The sequence below is a fragment of the Siniperca chuatsi genome, linkage group LG7 (genome assembly GCF_020085105.1).
Source record: "Siniperca chuatsi isolate FFG_IHB_CAS linkage group LG7, ASM2008510v1, whole genome shotgun sequence".
Taxonomy (NCBI): Eukaryota; Metazoa; Chordata; class Actinopteri; order Centrarchiformes; family Sinipercidae; genus Siniperca; species Siniperca chuatsi.
In genome coordinates, this window is record NC_058048.1 from 5,337,937 (window position 1) to 5,359,191 (window position 21,255).

At 40.5% G+C, this 21,255-nt stretch overlaps 1 protein-coding gene across 6 annotated transcripts in view; it reads left to right on the plus strand.

The window, feature by feature from the left end:
- Positions 1 to 21,255, plus strand: part of usp2a (ubiquitin specific peptidase 2a) — a 44,866-nt gene that overhangs the window by 20,527 nt on the left and 3,084 nt on the right. For 3 of the 6 annotated variants that reach the window (XM_044201857.1, XM_044201858.1, XM_044201859.1), the window contains exons 4-13: positions 13,851 to 13,901; positions 15,716 to 15,839; positions 16,195 to 16,306; positions 16,496 to 16,606; positions 18,025 to 18,089; positions 18,378 to 18,481; positions 18,803 to 18,883; positions 19,285 to 19,363; positions 19,639 to 19,743; positions 20,039 to 20,159. In XM_044201857.1, coding sequence (XP_044057792.1) covers positions 13,851 to 13,901; positions 15,716 to 15,839; positions 16,195 to 16,306; positions 16,496 to 16,606; positions 18,025 to 18,089; positions 18,378 to 18,481; positions 18,803 to 18,883; positions 19,285 to 19,363; positions 19,639 to 19,743; positions 20,039 to 20,159 — 953 coding nt within the window. Of the gene's footprint in view, positions 1 to 2,774; positions 3,310 to 13,850; positions 13,902 to 15,715; positions 15,840 to 16,194; positions 16,307 to 16,495; positions 16,607 to 18,024; positions 18,090 to 18,377; positions 18,482 to 18,802; positions 18,884 to 19,284; positions 19,364 to 19,638; positions 19,744 to 20,038; positions 20,160 to 21,255 lie in introns of those variants that run through there. The other 3 variants (XM_044201861.1, XM_044201862.1, XM_044201860.1) reach the window with 3 other exon arrangements.

The window sequence follows — 21,255 nt, forward strand, 5'->3', positions numbered from 1 at the left end:
CAGACTTTGAAAACCCCTGATTTAGACTTACACTTCTTAATAATGAGCCAATCAGCACCTAGTCTAATTGACTAAAAAAGTCAGTTAGACTTCCTAGCTTAATCATTTTTAAATAACTTCAGCCTTTATCTGATATCCAAGAAGAAGGCTTCATTCTGTTCTGGAACTCTCCCACATACTCTCCTGAACTGTCCCGCATACTACAAATGAGGTGATGTCAGCGTGATGTCAGCATTTATCATCAGTGTAAAAGAATGCTATGTTCCTTGTAGGAATGTAGAATGAGGGCCCAGGTCTGCCATCAACAATTCATTGTTTTAATTGCCCTCCAAAGGAATATGTTGTACCGAGGTTAAATTTAAACACTTGAGTGAATAGATTGTCAGTCTAATGGGCCTAATTTAGCTTAGGGAATAGAACAGCTATCCCCAGGTGATTGTACTCTGACTTCTCCTAGATAACATTGCTCAGAGACTGCTTTTGTCCCATTTTTATACCAGACTGCTTAGCTCTTTGCATCAGATATCAGAATACAAACATTGGCTCTTTGCTCCCTTCTCTCACGTTGTAGTTTTCCACCTCAAGGATTTGGACATTCAGGCATACATACACACACACACACACACACACACACACACACACACACACACACACACACACACACGTTGAGCCTGGTGATAGAATGTGCTCCTTGGCTATTTGTTGTGTACACATGCTTGAGCCTGGGTCACGAGATTGCTGCTGGGGACATGTTGCACTTCGTTCACTCTACACATCCGTTCAGCTGAATCCAGCCACACTGTAAACCCTCTGTGCATTTCAATCATTTCTCAGAAGACAAGTACGGAGAATGGATGCTGCACTCACATGGTCAGTAGCTGATCATTTAAGGTAAAGCAAACAAAGGGCTAACTTTCAGACACGGCAGATAGCAGGGGTGGCACACAGCGCTGCTTTTTCATAATTTTGCCTGTTTATTTTGGTGACCCTGAAAGGTGAACCCCAGAAGTGGGAGGTGAGGCCCAGCACATTCTGTTGTCTTTCTTACTAATTAGCTGCATCAGTTTGGAAACTTCTCTTAAAAAAAGGCTGAAGGCCTGGTCTCAGACCATCTGTCATCAAGACCTTCAACAGCGTTAGCAGGCGCTTGTAGTCAACAGCCTTGTGTCACCACCTACTATAACATGCTACACCTATCAACAATTTTATTTTGGGACGGTCGGAAATGTCGAAATACGACCCTTATTTACTAAAAACGGATGTAACAGCACATTGTCAAGTGCTTCTGGCTGAGTCGGATTCAGTCACACTTTTGTGTGTCACCTGACCATGGTCATGGAATTAAAAAACACTGATGCAATACCTGCATGTTTTCCAACCGTCTAAAGTTTAAAACTTTGAAAATACATAACAAATCAGCCGTACGTGCCACCACTTTGCAACTTTCTCTTCAAAATGTCGGCCCAGCGGAGCAGAAATGTTCACTTGCTTCGAGCTGCCAGGAATTATGACGTTCATCACTCTGTTTTTCTCAAAAACTGTAAAACTAATGAAACCTATCTCCTCCCACACTTTTTACAATCGACACCAGACTTGCCACCCTGCATCTTCAGACTGTCCTCCACAAACGATCCAGACAGATCTTTGAATTTTAAAAACCCACAGTGCATCAAAATGTTTTACTGTAAACAGCTACTGCAAATTCTCGATAAAATAAATCCTAAACCTTTGATGTCATGGTAGATGTTGTGTGGTAAATTTGAGAATTGTGTCTCAAAAACGTATGGGAATAGAGCATCTTTAAACATCAGTTTGTCACTTCAATCAATCTTTGTAAAAAATAAATTACAGACGTCTCTCTGTTGCCTAGATGAAGCACACAAATTCTCAGAGCTTTGTTCAGGTTTTCCGGCCTGCAACTTTAATATTTTGGTCCAGTCTCATCAGCATTATCTCCAGCAGCAGTAGGCAGCTGATTTCAGTGAGAAAACCTGCCCAGCACCAAATAGCAGGAGGTGAACAGAGTGGAGCGTTTAGTCAAAGAGCCAGATATTTTTCTCTGGAGTAAGTCGAGACCAAACCAGAGGTAAACTGAGAGTGAATGTTGGACTTACATTCATCAGGTGGCCAAAAGCATGACTCCAAAAGAATGCTAATGTTGCCCTGTGACTGCTGGATGCGTAAATAAGCTACGGTATGCTAACAACTTTGCCATGTTAACTGAAAAGATGATAATAAATTAAAAATCAATTAATGCATGTTTAAGATATTGAAATAAATGTAGGCATTAGTCAACATTTACGATTGTTTAATCTGAGTTTTTCACTGGTGCCAAGTAACAACAATATATTCCTTTTTTTTTTATAGAGTGCAAACAAATGGCCACATAAATGGCCACAAAGGCTGCTAATTATGACCCCTAAATCCAGAACTGCAGCAGTCATTCTTCTTCATCCTCATATTGTGACCAAGTGACAATTTACACAACAGTGTGCCATTCATGTAGCTATTATCATGCTGTTACCTATCTATAGAATATATTGTGGCATATAAGCCATGGCCAGGGCGATATAGGTTAGTTTTCTGTCACGATCGTTATGGAGATGAGTAGTCTCCTTGGACCCACAGCATTAGTCCTTCAGATTGTTACAGCAGCGTGGAGAAAGATGAACTGTGACGTAGACAGCGCGGCTGGAGGCGGTCGCTGACGTTTGTTGTAGGCCGACTTTTACCCGAGCCAAAAGGGGCGGACCTCCAGTCCTGTAAAACGGAATGGGAACACAATACATTTATTGCCTTTTACAGAGCAACTCTGCTGGCTGGGCACCCGCGTTGCGTGTAATGATACAGCAGTCATTGTTAAGTGCTTTTATCCGTTTTTCCCCGTGCTTTATCGGCCTCCATAGGGTTGTTGTACTGTAAGTAGAGTAATTTAAAGGGAAAGCCACAGGTCCTCTATTCGGCGTGATTTGTGAGATTGGTGCCGTTATATGAATGAATGAATGACAACGGGCAGGGAGCCTATCAGAAACGGAGTAAAAGGTCTAATTGCAATAGAAAACGGCCGCACAGCCAAAGAGCAGCAGCGCTCAGAAAACCTTCGCTGTCGTCTGAGTAACTCGTACCGGTCGTCGGCTTCATTCCTCCGCCAGCATGCCGAGCATGCGACAGTCCTACACGGTGACCGTACCTGAGGAGCCGCCGGCCGCTGCTTTCCCGTTTCTGAAGCAGGAAATGCGGAGGAAAGGCAGCATGTCCGGCTCGGTGCTGGTGTCAACTTTCGTAGGGCTTCTCATAAACCAAGCCAAGGTAAGAGATAGTGCCCGCTACGGTCCGTTTTCTTTGCTTTGAAGAGAACGTCACACCAAAAAAACAGGCCATTTAATGTTTCATATGGTATTTTAACTTTATAATTGTCAGAGCTGTAAAACTCGTAAGGCGCAAGTATTAATTATGAAATGAGGCATATTTAATATATCAAATAGCATTCAGTATTCAGCTATACAGAAATTGGTGCGTGTGTGGTATCCACTAACGTTATATTTTGTCACCAGAATACTCGCGGTGGGTGGTGTAAACGTACAGTAAAAAAATAAAAAATATATATTAAAGTGCTGCTTTACGGGTCATATTGTGTTGAATTTATTAAAAGCTCACTACTTTATACAGTTTGAAAGGTTATATTTCATGTTCTAGTACGAGGTTAATGTCTGTGTAAATGTGAGCAAGAAGTGGGTCTACGGTTCACAGATTTTGGAAGAGTTCTGGTTCCTTGCAGGCAGAAATGTGGGGTTTCGTCATTATAAAGAGGACACAGATGCTTCTTTCTCTGACAGTGTTGTGTATCTTGTCAAAGATGATGTCAGTTAAACGCTGAAGTGAGTCATTTGCAGAGGTAAGCCGCTCTTTTAAGCCGCTGTACTCCGCTGTGCCAGGATCAGTAGGCCTGGACTGGCAGGTCACTGGTTATATAACCACCGTTTAATCCCCTCATACATTACAGCTGCTCCTACTATACTGCTCCAAGGTACCCCACCGCAGGCCTGTAATGGAAAGAAAGAAAGAAATAACCCCTTCTGACAGGGCTTTCTGTATGCACTGCAATATCTAGAATATGTATGTTGCCACTGGCAGCTTCCATATGGACACAGCCACATACAGCACACATATAGATGTAGGTCTGAGGACACAGTGTACAGAAAATCATTGGCGTTTAAGCCAGTGCAGCCTTTAGACAAAGGAATTATGGCATTTATGACAGTTATGGTAATTTGAACTGAAAGATGCTATTGATGTTTTGTGCTGATTTAAATGCGTTTAGATTTTACAATTTTCAAGTTCAAATATCTTCACAGGTTGTAGGTATATAATGATTTTCCCTGCCTTTAGAAAAGCCTCTTTAAAATCATTTTGATAAATGCAGGACATTGAAATTCCCCTGAAAAACCAAAAAGCAAGGTGAAGCAGATTTTACTGTAGATTTAACGCTGAGCTAAGTCCTCCCACACTGGAATGATTTCTGTAAATAAGTCAAAAATAAACTAAATAAATATATTCACTACATAAATGATAGTGTTGGACAATGATTTGCCAACATCTAATAAACGACTCATTGCAACAAACCAATATCCTGTCCTACAGTGTGTACTGATGGGGTTGGAAATGGGTCCAGTGGTTAGCATGTAGACAGCCACATTCTGATATGTTTTCTTTGCCTTAAAGCTGTCATTACTGTCCACACCACATCTGTCCACACCAGTGAGAGAGAGAACAGTGTGGAGTGGAGCTGCTGTGTGCCAGCTTCTGTTATGTAATGAGAAATCACATTAGAATACACTTTAGTGCTGGCCAGGCCTGGCAGCTTGGCACGCTTTCTGTTTTGTTGTCGCCGTCCACCTGCTCCTCCTGTCCCGTCCTTCTCCTTCCGCTCTTGCTCATCATCTGTCCTCTACTCCGCCCTCCATGCAGACCGCCGCATGCATGGCAAGGAAAAGTTCTCTTAGTGAGTGCATATGTAAATTTGTGCATGAGCGAAATGTGTGTGCAAGTGTGCACTGGTGTTAGCATTAAACTTACATTGGAGTGCGTGTGATTGTCTGTGATCGTGCATGTGACACCAGCACTGACAGCTGTATGGGTGAAGGCTGCTTTTTGCAGCGGCTGTCTTAACTGCTTCTCTACAACTGCCCAGTAGTGTTAAAGCTATGCTTGAGTCATGCTTAAATGATAAATTGATTCAGTTTGGGCTCTGGGAGCTTGTGATGAGCATTCTTTATGTTTCATAAACTAAATGGTTATCACTTACTTGAAAAAATGACCAACACACTGATTCATAAGGAGAATAATCCTTAACTTAATAGTGAAAAACACCTGTTGTCTATCATATCGTATCGATTTACTGGTCAAAATATTATACATTTTTCTAATAAATATGTTGCCCTACTGACTTTGGGTGCTTATTCATATTTAGATTTGATTTAAAATGTGCTCATTCACTTATGTAATCTTCTTGTTTGTCATTTGTCATTATAACCAAGACATTCAAATGTCTGTCTTCTTAGAGATGTACTGCTATGCATATTGATTTTTTCCATAGCAAGGACACATTTTTCCAGCAAGAGCCTGAGTGTACCACACTGGCGCTATCTTCAGTGGGAGTAACTTGGCAGTAGATCTTTCATATGAGGATACCATGTGTGGTATTTATACAGTATACAATTCTGAGGTGTAGGCACTTTAATACATATTAGTATTTGGTTATTTTCCGTCTACTTGTCAAGGCCTATGGTGGTTGTGATGAGACACAGGCCTAGGGGCCCAGGGGCCCAGGCTTCAGTATAATGTAAACACGAGCCTGTTAGGTAGTAGTTAACTTTTCTACCTCTGAGGGTGAATTTTTTTTCCTGGTAGAGAAATGCATACCAGTGGAGATGTGTGAAGATGAACAGAGCTGTTACATAAGAAGCCAATGCATTGCTTTATGGTCACATGCTCTCTAGCGGTTATCTATACAATGGTATATTCAGTTTTTTGTGTGACACCCCCGGTGGGGAAGACAGTGTGTGAAGAGTATCCTCTCACAGTCTTTGATCAAATGAAATGCAACCGAGGGGCCAGTTCATAGGATCATAGGCTATATTTATTTGTATTTCTCAGAAAGACAACCATTCTTCTCAGTAAGAGGATCTCACTGTTTACTTGTTTGCATGTTAGTGTGTGAGAGAGATGAGCTGTGGCTCCACGTCAGACACTGGCTCAACAAGCTCTGATGACTGATTTCATCCCTCTCTGTGCTTTTTAGAAGGGAGAAATAAATCCGTTGTCTCTCTTTCCCTATCAAGTGCCACCGCTGAGTGTGTGTGTGTGTGTGTGTGTGTGTGTGTGTGTGTGTGTGTGTGTGCGCAAAAGTGTCACTTCTGCTCACATGTGAGAAACTCAACAGTAGCAAAAGAGGTAACTCATTGAGTGAGGGAGAGATTGTTTATGATGGTCTGCCAAATGGAGAGACAGGTCAGAACAGACTGTTCTGCTGCTCTCTCTCACGCTGGTATGCCAGCCAATCAGCAGTTGGCATTCTGCACTGCCAGGTGGACCCAGGCATCCTGCTGCTGGTAGTGTGAAGTTTAGTTTGCAGCCCCAGAGACACAAGCGAAGGGGGGGGGGGCACTGGCACTTGTTATTGCTGTTATTGCTTTGGTGTTAGAGGCATATTATTAAAGCATTGCCAATACTGCAATTAGATATTAGTCATCCACATAGATTTTGAGTTAGCTTTTTGAGTTCCCATTGGTGTGCATGAATATTGTGTTTTGATATGACTATTTTTGTTTCATTGGAGAGTTTTAGTGTCCCATGATGGTCTAAAAGCTGCTTCAGAGGATTTTTAAACTTCTTAAGGACTCTCAAAATAATTGTAATTCTGAGAATTTAATTATGTCATTCAGGGCTGGACACTATGGCAGTGTATACTGTGAGACAATATAAATATGTCAATCGACAGCGGCATTTGCCCTACTGTTTATAGCATCTTAGCTATCCCTTTAATATGTCTGGGGCTATTAGGCCATTGTGGGCAGTGCTGTAAATCAACGGGCAGGACTGCGCTATGGCAATATTAGATTTTTTTATGGTGTTTGTATCAATGTTGTAAAATACCTTGCTTTGTCAGGAATTAATTTATTTGCTGGATTATCAAAAACATTACTAGTTTGTTATTTTATCCATTAACAAAATCTAAATTGGTTTTCAAAAAATGTACTATATCACACTATATATAGATATTGTGGTATAAGATTATATACACCATAATAGAGGATTTTATTCCCCATGTCTAATGTCATTTAAAGATATTAGTCATGGTAAAAATATCAGCAGTCTCAATCCAAAATATATCAATATTGCTGTCCACACATTACTAATGAGCAGCAAATACACTGATACTGTAAGTTTTATGGACCAAATGTTGCATTTTCTTTGTTCATATACACAATGAAGAGTAGTTAAACTTAATAGCAGATGGTACAGAGATCATCAGAACGCTCCTGTGCTCCCCTCTGGGATTTCATTAGGCGGTATCGCTCTGAGCTTGTTATTTTCCCGCACCATCTCCAGTCTCCACAAAGGTTCCGATTACTAAGGAGCTGCTGCAGCAACATGTGTGTGCGGAAGGTTGTTAAAGGTAGTCTTTCTTTAAAAGGGTAGGTCTAATGTTAACCTTACTTCAGTTCAAACAGGAAGAATCGTTTTGTCCATTGACCATAGAATATTTTGACTGGTGCATTGTTTACATCCATGTTTACTTGCTTGCAGTCTTCTATGTCCTTTCCTTTGTTGGTGCATTGCTGCGTTTCTTTGCGCGTTACTGCTGCCAACTGTAGATCAGCACACTGTTTCTCATTTTTTCTCCCGTGTGTGCACAATACAAACGAAATGGGGACCCACTCATGAAACCGTTGCTCCAAAAACTCCACAGAGTACCTTTAAGTCACCCTGGAAAGCAAAGGCATAATCAGGAATTTTTCATTTCTTCCAGCCTCCTCACCTTTCTTTGACCCATTTCCTCTGCTCCAACACCACCCTCTATCCCTCAGGCCAGCAGTCCCAGATCTTTGAACTAATTGAGCACAGTGGATGGACAGATTTTACTTCCACAAAGCTGGGTACACTCCAAAGGGACATTTCCGCTGTCTCTTATTCTCAGCTTTAGGAAGCAGTTCAACCTGGGCTGTGGAATGCTTTTTAATGTGGCCTCTCTGTTCACCATGCTTTTTAGCCTCAAAGGAGTAGGGTTTCAAAAGTAGCTCACTAGTTGCCTGAGCTGCTTCTGACATTTATGAATAGAGCATAATACCAAGTTATCTCCCTGGGCTGCCTCTTTTGTGTACAGTACGCATCAGTCCGCTCACATGGAATGACTGGGAATTTGAACAGTGCATGTGTGTTCCCTCTTGTGACGCTTCCTCTACAAAAAAAATCCCTTTCCACACACGCAGTGATTCTTTGCTTTAGTTTAATGTATTGCCAACTGCAAGTGAAAATTCGACAGATGAACTGATTTATGAATGTGTTATGTAAGGTAGTGAGGTAGTTAATTATTAGATCATCTTATTGTATTGTTAAATGCCCTGGGGAATCTGTATGGGATTTGAATAACCATTGGCTGATAAGGTATCCATGTTGAATAATCAATCAGTAGCTCCTCTTCTGCTCTGCATTTACAGTGCAGCAAGGGAGAACTCGCACACAGAGAACAAAAAAAGAGATTCAGACTGGAGTCTGCATTTTAAATATTTCTGTTTGATACATTACAGGTCTGTACAGACAGTGAAAAATGTGCTAAAGTGTAAACGTTTCAGTCCATGTTGGATTGTCCTCAGTGCAAAATGAGACATGCATGGTGAGTCGCCCTATATATGGGTTACTCTACAGGTGGACCTAGTCAGTGATCTAGGGCTTGATTAAACACACATGAAGCCAACTGATGACAGTTCAAGTCATTACAAACTCATGAGAATAATATAATTCCATAGACACTACATATATACATACAAGTGTTAGCTTGTACACTGGAAACTTCTTTTGCTATCAGAAGTTCGGTTGGGTAACGTAGGAAAAACTAGCAAGGGACAGCTAGAGTTTGAAAGTATCCGACCGAAAAAAATCCCACCTCCTCCCTTCAGGCCTCCCTCCAAAGCCACTCCCCCAAAACACATTTTCATGCACAATGCAGGTAGACAGGAAGGTAGGCCAGCCAATCATTTCATTCAGGCCAAATTAATGAAATGATTGGCTGGGCTTATTACAGGCCTGCGACAGCCTCAGACACCAGGTTTGTTTATATATTTTTTTCATAGCATTTCATTTATATTGATATAAAGACAATTTCAACAAAAATAACAAAAAATACTTCTGAAATACATTACCTACCCTAGCTTTAAATGTCCAGTATGTAACATTTAGGATTAGTGTATAATCACCTGAAAATAAGAATCATCGTGTTTTCATTACCATAGATTTTTAAATACAGAGGGTCTCCTTTCACAGAGGTCGCCATGTTGCACCGCCATGTTTCTACAGTACCGTTAGTACATGACTTTAATCCCACATACTGTTTAAACTGCTTATACAGAAGAATTACAGCAGAATTTGCATAACGGAGTTAGCTGTCATTACAGTCATGCTACATAGCATGAGACAGTAATTCATGGATCGTGACACAGTTCCATTAAAGAATCCTCTTTGATGTAGTTTGCTTTAAAAATTAGGATTTAATGACTTGGATTATAACTGCATTTTGCACGCTGTCTGTCAAATGAATAGAGTTAGTAGGATTAAATCAGAGAAACATTTGTTCATTTATGCACAGTAGATTGCTGTTTTACAAATAATGTCATTTCTTTGAATTTTGTGTCATTTACTTCCAGTATAAATAATGCTCATCCGTGACCATCGCTAGCTGATGTATTAGAATAATCATTATCCCCATAATCAAATCCCTACAGTGTGGTGTGGGAGATTTCCCTCAACAGTTTGTAAAAGCTGCAATAAAAGCTGCTTCCCCCTGCCCTAAGGAGCTGCTAACTCACCAAAAATAATGTCGTTAGTTTGGCTATTAGTGGAGAGCCTTGGTGTTCCATGATTCTATAAATCTATAAAATCTTGAGTTAAAAATAGAATCAACCTTTTTGTTAACGTGGGATGGTAGAATAGAAAAGCTAGTCTAAAAGTCACATCTGCTCCAAGTCACTCACTCGCAGTTCCTCACACTCGAAACTCTCTCACACACTGAGTCACACACACTCCCTCCACGCTCGGCCTCGTCACTCTGATGTTACCATGTCCTCTAGCTTTCCATCCCGCAAAAAATAAGAATAGAGTTGCTAAGGAGACAGAGCCGGGACGTTGTTTCATCGACGTGACGTCCGCCAGGCTGGCCGAAGGATCAGCCAATTGCGAGTGGACAAGCAGGCGTTATTAAAAGCAAAGCTGCTATTTTGGGGAATGGCCGTGGCATTACTCAGCAGAGTGCACCAAAGTCAGACATACACATTCCAACAGTGGGGGGGGGCTGTGTGTCTGTTATGAAATAAAATTTGAGGTGACTAGAGTGGATTTGTCCTGCAGAGTCATCACTGTGTTAGTGAAGCTGGATACGCAACAGGAAGTGTGTGTGTTTCTGTTATATGGCCATGGCTAATAAAGTGCTCCATTCACTACAGCGGAATTTACAGAAAGGAGGATTTAGATAAGCCATAGTTAATTAAACAGTAGATTTTCCCCTCCACATGCTGTACTGACTCTTTCTCCTGAATAATAGACAGATGGCAGAGGTTATTTATATAATAGTAAAAAGCTGTTCCTGAATCAGCACTCATAACTAGATAAGCTGCAGGCTGACGTTACTGATGAACAGACGAACATGCTCCCAATCATGTGACCCTACAGAAGGCTAACAGCAGAGCTCCGGACAGGACTGCTCACTTTGATTTCTATAGTCACATTTAGTGTCCTCTCTCTAAATCTGCAATGCAACCGAAGCTCTTCTGTGTAGAGCTGAAATGACCACAGATTGCTCAACAACTACAGTATTTTGGTAATCAGTTAATCCTTTTAAGCTGCACTATCAATATCTTTATATTAACAATGGATCAAATGTGCAATTTGCTCATAGTTACCCACTCAGCTCTGCAAAGCTTTTAGCATCTTTCAGCTTATTGTTTTGGTTTTTGAGCCACAAATGTTGTGTTTTGGTTAAGTGTCAGGACTTCCATCAACCTTGTTACGAGCAGCTGCAGGCAGCTGTTTTCAGCAAAAAAGTGTGTGGAGACCCAAACAGAGCTAAAAGGAGTCAGAAGGAGTGGAGAGTGCATATTGGACTTTCGCAGCTTCTTTCGCAGCTTCTTAGAAAACATTCTGCTCGATAGAAATTATGTTGAGCCTAATTCTACCACCTCCAGATCAGCTGAACCCTGTTCGACTATTCATGTTGATGCACAGCAGGTTAAGGATACTGTAACAATTCAGAGCATTTCCCAGTGCACTCACACAACACCTTCTGACACTATTAGACTCATGATACTTTTTGAATGGTGTGATCATAGAGGACTACTCCTTTGGGTCAGCGAGGTGTGTCATCAGGTGTCCAGACAGTGGTCACTCATGTATGCAGATGAATGTGTGCGGCCTCTTGAGCAGTGGCGGTCGTCAGGTCACATCCAGGGTGTGGCGAGGCTGCTGACCACAAGACTTATACACTCATACACAAGTATGTATGAGCTGTCTCCAGCCTCTCTAGCACGTATTGTAGATGCTATTTACATCATCTAACTCCGTGTTCGATTGTGCTCAGAAAGGCTAAAACCAGAAGATGAGAACTTTGGGTCACTTTGTAATCAAATGTTCGGAACTGATTTCTTTGTTTTATTCAAAATTGGTCCCCTACTCAGTATACAAGCTTACACCACCACTCTTTATATACAGTTTCATGTCCCTTTTCCCCTAATTAGGACTTTAAAACTCATCCTTTCAAAAACATCTCCCCATCATCTATATGTGCTCTGTTTGATATAGTCAGTGAACAGTTAAATGAACGTAGCTTTTGCGTGGTCTCACCTTGGATTCCGTTGGTTTTCGTGGTGGTCCTGATAGATAGTACTCTCTATGTGAATGTGCTCTAGCTTCACCACAGGTGAGAGTAACGGGGGACATGTGGGCAAGATAGATTTCAACTGCCAGTGAGATCAGATGACTGGTGTTAAGCTGCCAGCCCTGCAGAGTCGCTCTCTGCCTAGAAAATACAAGCTCAAGTTACCACCCTGTTAGTTTCTCAGGTGGGCCACTAGTCAGCTTGTTTTTATACATAAAATTGAAGCTGGTCAAATCATCTTTTTTTGTTGCTTTATGCATACTGTATTATGACACAGCTATTATTTTTCATGCAGAAAGGATTGTTAGAGGAGTCCAACTCAGTAGTTCGATCTTATAATAGCTTCTGAAATATCACAATTAAAGAAAAACATGACTAATATGACATGTCCTTTGACGGGGCATGAAGTTGGTTCAGTGATGCTGGTGGATAGAATGATGAGAAAAATTAATTCAATTAGGCGGAGTTTGTGTTTTCTAAAGTATAACTGTCTGCTGCCTTTGCTCCTTAGTCAAGGGCAAAAGTGCATTCCTTATCCACCCCTGTGTTCTTAGTTCTTCCTCTAGCTACTCAGTTATATAACCACTCAACTTATGTAATGAAATTAACTGCATCAAGCGATGACATAAGTTCTGCAAAGCATTTTGTACCATTTTAAGATTTTGAAATCATGATAATATGCTTTGCCATCTGTTGCGATTCACTGAGCTAAAGAGTCTGTATTTCATGGTGTGTTGCACTGAGAATTTGCAAAAATAAAAGTTACAGTGTAGAAAGTCCTTAAGGTACGGTGATGCTGTGTTATCTGCTGTTGTTGATCAGATCTCTGCCATCTGGGAGTGATTACTAAGAGACGAAGTGACTGCGAGATAACAAAAACAAGTTCCTCTCTGAAGATAATGCTCCCCAAGAAAAACCTCATTCCTAGATGGACACAGCACACACATTCGACTGCAAAGTGCAGATAGATTACATCTTTGTCACATGTCCGGGCTGGTTCTCCAGCTTCCCAGAGATATCATTAAAGTACAAATCCAGCCTGAAACACTTCAGCAGTGTTCAAAAACAGCTGGTGGCACTATACATTACAGTTCTGGGTTATTCAGTGGAAGGAAAAACACAGCGCTGAATTTGCATCTGATGGTCGAACAACCAGTGGTTTCTGTATATAAGAGAATATCTTTCTGACAAAGAACTTTGTTGCTTTGTTGATTGTTGGCTTTACAAGTTATTAAGGGTGGAAATGCATCGCTAAAACGAATACATACTCCAGTCACAGCTAAATAAAGGTAGTTTCTATCAGTTGTCTTGGGTTTGTCCAGAGACATTTTAGAAAATGTAGGAACTCTCTAACTAAAACAGTAGTAGCAAAGTGACAGTAAGAGAAAGAATGCTTCAACATGATTCAGAAGTATTTATCAGAGATTCTATTTGGACTTACTGTATGTATTTCAGTTCAGGTCAAAAATACTTTATTCGTCTCTTACTGATCAATTCAAGGTAAAATAAAGGGAATATAAACCAGGCTCTGGACGTTTAAACATTTTCACTGTTAACTATGGTTGGATGTTTATGTTTTGGCAACATGAACATGTCTTTATTCTTGGGTGAATTTAAATAGGTAAATCTAGTTGTCATGTAAGAAGATTATAAAGTGGATTTGCTTTTAAAATTTCATCTAAATATTGTGTCTTTTGTCTTTCAGAATTCAAAGAGTGCCCAAGGCCTGGTTGGACTAAAGAACCTAGGAAACACTGTGAGTACAGCAGCCTCATATATATATATATATATATATATATATATATATATATATATATATATATATATATATATATATATATATATATATATATATATATAATTACATCTGTCTTGAGCCAAAAGTCTGGCAATAGTGGCATCTTATTCTTTACAGTGGAGGGAGAGGCTCACTCTAAATTCCCATAATCCAGGTGATGTTACACTGATAGCAGTTTGTTGATATCAGGTGGAGTCCACACAAGAGTGGTGGTCCAGAAGAGTATCTATCTACCAGGCAACAGGGACGGATGGCTCCCAAAATAAACGATGTGTGCTGTGGTGTGTGTGTGTGTGCGTTGCTGTCAGTTTGTGTGTGTGTGTGTGTGTGTGTGTGTGTGTGTGTGTGTACAGTAACCTAATCAGAGAGCTCTGAACTATGGACGAGGGAGGACTCGTTCTCTCTCTCTCTCTGTCTCTCTCTCTAACTGGTTTGATCTTACCACATTGCACGTGTCTCATGTGGACACGTAATGGGAGCAGTATATATACAGTGCTGTCTTTGACAACATGTCTGCATGTGTGTGATACTTCTTTATACCCAGTAATTACAGTATACTAGGGTTCTTTCACTTTGTCTTGAAAACCTTTCAAAATTACTTAAATACATTCCAGAGCTACAAAATATCTTTTTAATTGCACCAACATTATGAAAAATTCTACAGTTACATATTGTATAAAGGACTGCCACATAATCTGTAGACTGGTTGTCGTTGTCAGGAGTAATCTTCAGTTTTAGAGGTATAGCAGAAAAGTCTGGGGGATAGTCTGGATATATGCAGGAATATTGTAACCAGATTGTAATCAAATATATCAAAACTCCCAGGTGTAAATTGACATATTGCACATCTGTCCATTTAAAAATCACCCCCCAAAGGTGGTCAGAGACATGTATTGACACATGAACAACAAAGTACAAAATCAATGAGTCTCCAGTTGACAAGTACAGGAACAGAAGTAAGCTTAAAGGACATTGTGTGAAATATGCGTATTCGCTTAGATGAGAAGATCAATACCACTCTTATGTCTGTACGGTAAATATGAGGTTGGAGCCAGCTGCTGGTTAGCTTAGCTTAGCATAAAAACAGGAGCTTAACAGGAAAAACAACACATTGCGGTTTTATGGGGGGTTATGTGCAGGACTATTTCTTGGACTGGTGCAGTGATTTCTTGTAGTCTTGTTCTCACAGTGAGGTTGCCAGGCAACCAGTGGCGACTTCAAGAATTTGGCGCCCAGCCAAGAAACAGTCCTGCACATAACCCCCCCTGTAAAACCACAACTTGTTGTTTTTACACTTTTTGTACAGGTTAAAACAATTGAGATGTTTCTCCCTGTCTTCACGCTAAGCTAAGCTAACAGGCTGCTGGCTCCAACTCAACTTTGATCAGTGAGCTTCAGAGGTGCTGGTGGGTGTTTTTTGTTACCTTTGGATAGAGCCAGGCTAGCTTTTTCCCCGTTTCCAGTCTTTATGCTAAGCTAACCAGCTGTTGGCCATAGCTTCATATTTACCATACAGACATGAGAGTGGTATTGATCTTCTCATCTAACTTTTGGCAAGAAAGTGATTACATATATTTCCCAAAATGTCCAACTATTCCTTTAATTTGCTAGATTTACACAGATTTTATTGTGTATGTGACAAACTAAATTAAATATAAGTGTAAAGGGAGTTTTTCTTTTCTTTCCAGCAAATGAGAGTCCTCAATGAATGGAACTTGATGTTATTTCATCTGTAAGGGAATCAAACTGTTTGTGATGTTTTTCCCTTGCAGTGTTTCATGAACAGTATCCTGCAGTGTCTCAGCAACACACACAGCCTGCGAGACTACTGCCTGCACAACTCGCACCGCAGAGACCTTAACAACAACAGCCGCACCAACACAGCCCTCATGGAAGGTGAGAGCCGTGTCACACAGGCCCCCTAGAGTCCAAAACAAACACTTCTCACAGCTGCTCATGAGTAACACACTCATTCCCTCTTTAACTCTGGATTAGATTTTCATCTTTCATAACACGTGTTAGGAAAAGAGGCAACCTGGTTCATTGTCTGTAGGCCTGGAGAGGCTCTGAGAATGTTTTTCTAGGTATTTTAATGGGGTTGCATGAAAATGTATAAAATCTGTCACTGGGTAAGACAATGAGTTGTACCTTCAGTTCACCATCAACCTGAATACATTGTTACAGTTATAAAATTCGCCAAGTGCATTTTATGTCCCAGTGTGTAAGTAATGTGAGTGTTCTCTTCTGGTAGAATTTGCCAAGCTGATACAGACCATGTGGACATTGTCTAGCAGTGAGGCGGTCAGCCCATCTGAATTCAAAACTCAGATCCAGAGATATGCTCCCAGATTCGTGGGATACAAGTAAGCTTTGTTACACTCTTCACTCCCAACTTTTACAAGCTGTCGTACTGTATATCTTTTAGGAGAACTTCACAGGGCTTCTGTCTCATAATAATATGACTAAGAGTAAAAGTCTAGAGATCAGAAATATGTCAGAATACAGTAACATCAGCTGATATTTCTAGTTCTGACTGTTGCTGTGTCTTGCAGCCAACAGGATGCTCAGGAGTTCCTGCGTTTCCTCCTGGACGGCCTGCACAATGAGGTCAACAGGGTCACTGTCAGGCCGAGAGGCACTGTAGAGGACTTCGACCACCTGCCGTAAGTAATCTGCACTTATACTTAAAAATGAAAAAACATCAGGGCCATTGTGGAAAACCTGTATACATTATGTATGGTATACAGTAAACAGGGCCTAGACCAAGGCTACATGAATCATTAAAGCTTCATGAAGCTTTCATTTAAGGCTGCGTGTGACAGTTTATGGAGCCCCGTAGTGGCCATAGAGAGAAAAAAAAGGGATTTCGTTTACGTTTTGATTAATTTGTGCGCATGAGATAAGTGTATACAGAGAGCCAGCACAACAGACCAGCCTTGTGTTTATCAGAGTGCTGAGTAATGGGAAACGTTAATTCTGAAGGACTTTGAGTTAACAGTTTGAGTCAAGCATAGAGGCAGTATTATGTGTAGCTCTGGTTGTGTCTGTGTTTTTCTTGTGGTTGGTTTGTAAAACAAACAGCCAGCGGTGGTTCTGAGCTGCAGTTTCCCCGGTAAACGCAACGACATCGGCTGTCACAGTCCCTCCTGCCTGGGCTGCTGCTCCTCTCACGGTCACTTCTCCTCCGGAGCCACTCTTCGCTGTCAGAGTGTCTCTGGGCTAGGCAGAGCAGACAGGCCGGGTGTCTGCAGGGCGGGCTGCTGTCAGGCTGCCCCTCCACAAACCAACCGCAAGAAAGATACAGACACAACCAGAGCTACACATAATGGCAATAAAGCACAATGATACAATGATAGTAAAGATCTATATAATACAGCCTCTTAATTAACGTTTCCCATTACTCAACACTCTGAACAAAGGAAACACACAGACTTTAAATACACTCAGGTGAGGGGAGACAACGAGACACAGGTGAAACTGATCAGGGCAGGGCCAAAAATCAAAAGCAGGAAGTAAAACTACAAGACACATGAGGGAGAACTCTTACCAAAATAAAATAGGAAATAACTAAACCCAAAATCATGACAAAACATGGGAACAAATAATTTTTTTTGTCTCTATGGCCACTCCGGGACTCCGTAGTTTCACCTCCTGTGTTGAGTTGTTGCCTCTCTGGGGCCCAGATCAGCTTAATGCTCTAATTCTTCTTTGATATATTTATCAGTTATCTAACCGTGGCTTGCTTAAGGGTCAGAGTTAATCTCTGCAACTTTCAGTGTTAACCTCAAAATAGTTCCACAAACAATGCAGATATATATTTATTGGAAATGTGTGTCAGGGTAGAAAGTGTTTTGAAAAGTGTCTTTTTAATCCATTCTGCCATTTATAATAAAGTAGGTCAGGTCCTTAAATAGTGGCTGTTCTCTGCTATTACCCATTACATTATCAACCCTTTTACTGAATCAAAACAGCTGAATGTTAACAATCAGTATGTCTCCGCCTGATCCCCCATAGTCTCAGTCACTTTGCACTGGATCTAATATTCTAACAGTCTAATATCTCATCTGTGCTCCATGTTCAGGGATGAAGAGAAAGGGAAGAAGATGTGGAGTAAATATCTAGAGAGAGAAGACAGTAAGATAGTTGGTAAGTAGAAATGCATTAAGATCTATTTTACTTATTTATAGGTTTATAGGTCAATCTTTTAAAGTGAGTTTTGCTTTACATATCAAACTTGTATCTTGGACATGGCATGGTAGTGGCAGGTCAGGTCATTTCACTGAAAACAAAATCTAGAAATATGATGAAATTCATATGATCAGCATAAAGAAAAACAGAATACCTTACAATAGATACATTTTCTTAATACGTTTCATGTTGATCCAGGGCTCAGCGTCATGTTTTTTTTTCATGTAATCTTTCCCGCTCTTCCAGACCTGTTTGTAGGGCAGCTGAAGAGCTCTCTGACCTGCAGCTACTGTGGTTTCTGCTCCACTGTCTTCGACCCCTTTTGGGATCTCTCTCTACCTATCGCCAAGGTTAGAAAACACGCACACGCACATACAGATGTAACATAGACAGTTGGATGTTGGTCATCCTTACATAACAAGTCCCAGAAGGTCAACAGACACAAATGTCAGCACAACCAGTGGTGCAGAGGTGACTTTCTGTCTGTGTGTTTTTGTAGACATGTTCTTTATGTTCTCTGTGAAGCATTAATAATAAATATCTATCCACAGCTCTTAACATGAGCTTTTTGGTTTCCTCCCTGTCTTTGTTTGTGCTTTGCTTTGTGTGTGTGTGTGTTGTCTGGTTGCTTGTGTGCATGCTAATGTGAATGCATCTATGTTTGTGCTCAGAAGGGCTATGGTGAGGTGAGTCTGATGGACTGCATGCGGCTCTTCACCAAAGAAGACGTCCTTGACGGGGATGAGAAGCCGGTACGTATCCAAGAACCAACAGAATGAAAACACAGCACCTGATGATCACCAACTTGAATTCCTAGTTTTCGTATCCATTCTTGCGTTATTACGAGTTAACAGGGCTAGTAGAACTACAGTATATTCACTGTATCTGCTTTGGTAAAAGCAATTTCATTTAATTTGTCATTTTTCTGCTTGCATTAGCTACATGTATTTTTAGGTCTAAATCTCTATTCCGCTTGGCTTCAGAGATGCTTAAAAAGTCTCAATTCTGGCTGTAGCCATAGCCATATGAGTGTAGAGCTGTGATCATATCCAAGTAATTTCAGTAGATGTAGGTCTGTTTACTTCGTATTTTGCTGGATTAACTGGCAGCTTGTAAACAGTGAGTGAACTCACTCTGTATTTCTTCTCTGCAGACATGCTACAGGTGTAAAGCCAGAAGGAGATGCACTAAGAAGTTCACAATACAGAAGTTCCCCAAGATCTTAGTGCTGCGTATCCTTTCCTCTGGACATTAGTGTCTGATACTGATATTAGATGTTTGCAGTGAGCCTGAAGGTGTCTGTGTCACTGGGATAGTATGTACACATTATGGCAACACTGTAGTACACGGTAGTTGATTGCAATTCAAGAATTACTATGAGATTTACCAGAGCTACGAATAATCAGAGAAAATACAACTTTGTGTGGTTTGCAAACAAACACTGGACCTTTAATGCATTGAGAGGTATATACAGAGCAGTTGTTCCTTGACTCCCCCTCCTGTCCAGACCTAAAACGCTTCTCTGAGGCACGAAGAACCAGCAAACTGTCCACCTTTGTTAACTTCCCCATGAAGGATCTTGACCTGCGGGAGTTCGCCTCTGAAAACAGCAGTAAGTACTGATTCTAAGATCCAGGTCTGTTGATGATTATAATATATTTCATGTTATGATATTATTATATATTGTAGTTTGCCTTGATTTCATTGGAGATGTAGTGTCACATCATTTAAAAGCCTTTCTCTACCCTGACAATAATACAGTTCTTCAATTCAAATATATTGTGCAGCAGTGCAAAATGCAAAATGCTGCCAATTTTTAAGTATCAGGTGTTTGAGTTTAAATGTATAATGCTTCTCTAGTAGGTTATTAAAAAAGACTGTTTGTTTTTGCTTCTGTCCTGTTCTAGTAAATGCAGTGTACAACCTGTATGCAGTGTCCAATCACTCAGGCACCACTATGGGCGGCCACTACACAGCCTACTGTCGCAATCCCAACTCGGGAGAATGGTACACATTCAATGACTCCAGGTATGTTTGAACACCCATCATCATCATCATCATCATCAATCAAGATGTGAATTTATCAATGTAGAAACAAATATAAGGCATGGATAACCTTTAAAAACTGAAATCTGGGAATTTAATACAATTGGCATAATATTCCTGCTTCTTCTGGCTGAAAAATACCACAAAAAAATGCACTACCATTTTGAAAATGGAGACAGTAGCTTGTAGAGCTTTTCATTTGAATTGGGTTGGTAATAAAACAGCTTGTTTCCAAGTTGATTTCTTGTTTCTTATTGATTATAGAAAATGCTGCTACAGGAAATAAACTCAAATGTTTTTAATGTGAACTAATTATACAGTGGTATGATTTATTACAAAGTCATTTCATACAAACATTTAAAGAAATGTAGCTACTATATATCACCAAATAATAAGTATGGCAGCTGTTCATGCAAACCTGAATATTTATTGCTGAGCTCTTATTAATTACACAGTAGTTATATATGCAAGAGATTAATCATTTATAATGAATCTTTTACAACATCATAATAGTCTTTTGTCAGTAACCTGGCTACATTAGTAGTTACCATGACCACACCGTGGTTCAAAAGATAACCCAGTCAAACTACAGTGAGTGAAGCAGCAACAGTAGAGTATGAAAGGGAGGATTAATGGTAGGAGGTGCAGATAATCCTCCTCTCCTCCTTTATCTCCCCTGCTGCCTGGTGAGCATCCAGTCGCTCCCTCCGGCATTCTTCCTGCTACGCTGCAGTCATTCATAACACACCACTCTGCTGATCACTTGCTGCTGTTGTATCCCAGTGTAACACTAGCAGAGCTTCAGGATATTACCAAACAGAGTGTGGTTCTCTTCAAATGACTACACACATCACATGTGGCTTTGTGTGTCTGCTATTCCAGCTGTTATATTATATACCATGTGTGCTGTATACACTGAAAACCTTTTCAAAACTGAAAAAGAGACAAAGTGATCATAGCTTATAATTAGGTAGTGCAGGAACATATAGTGTCCGATGTAAATGATTTGTTTAGTATGAAAAGGTGCTTTAATGAAACACAGCTGTATATCTAGTTCCACCACTGCACTAATACAGAT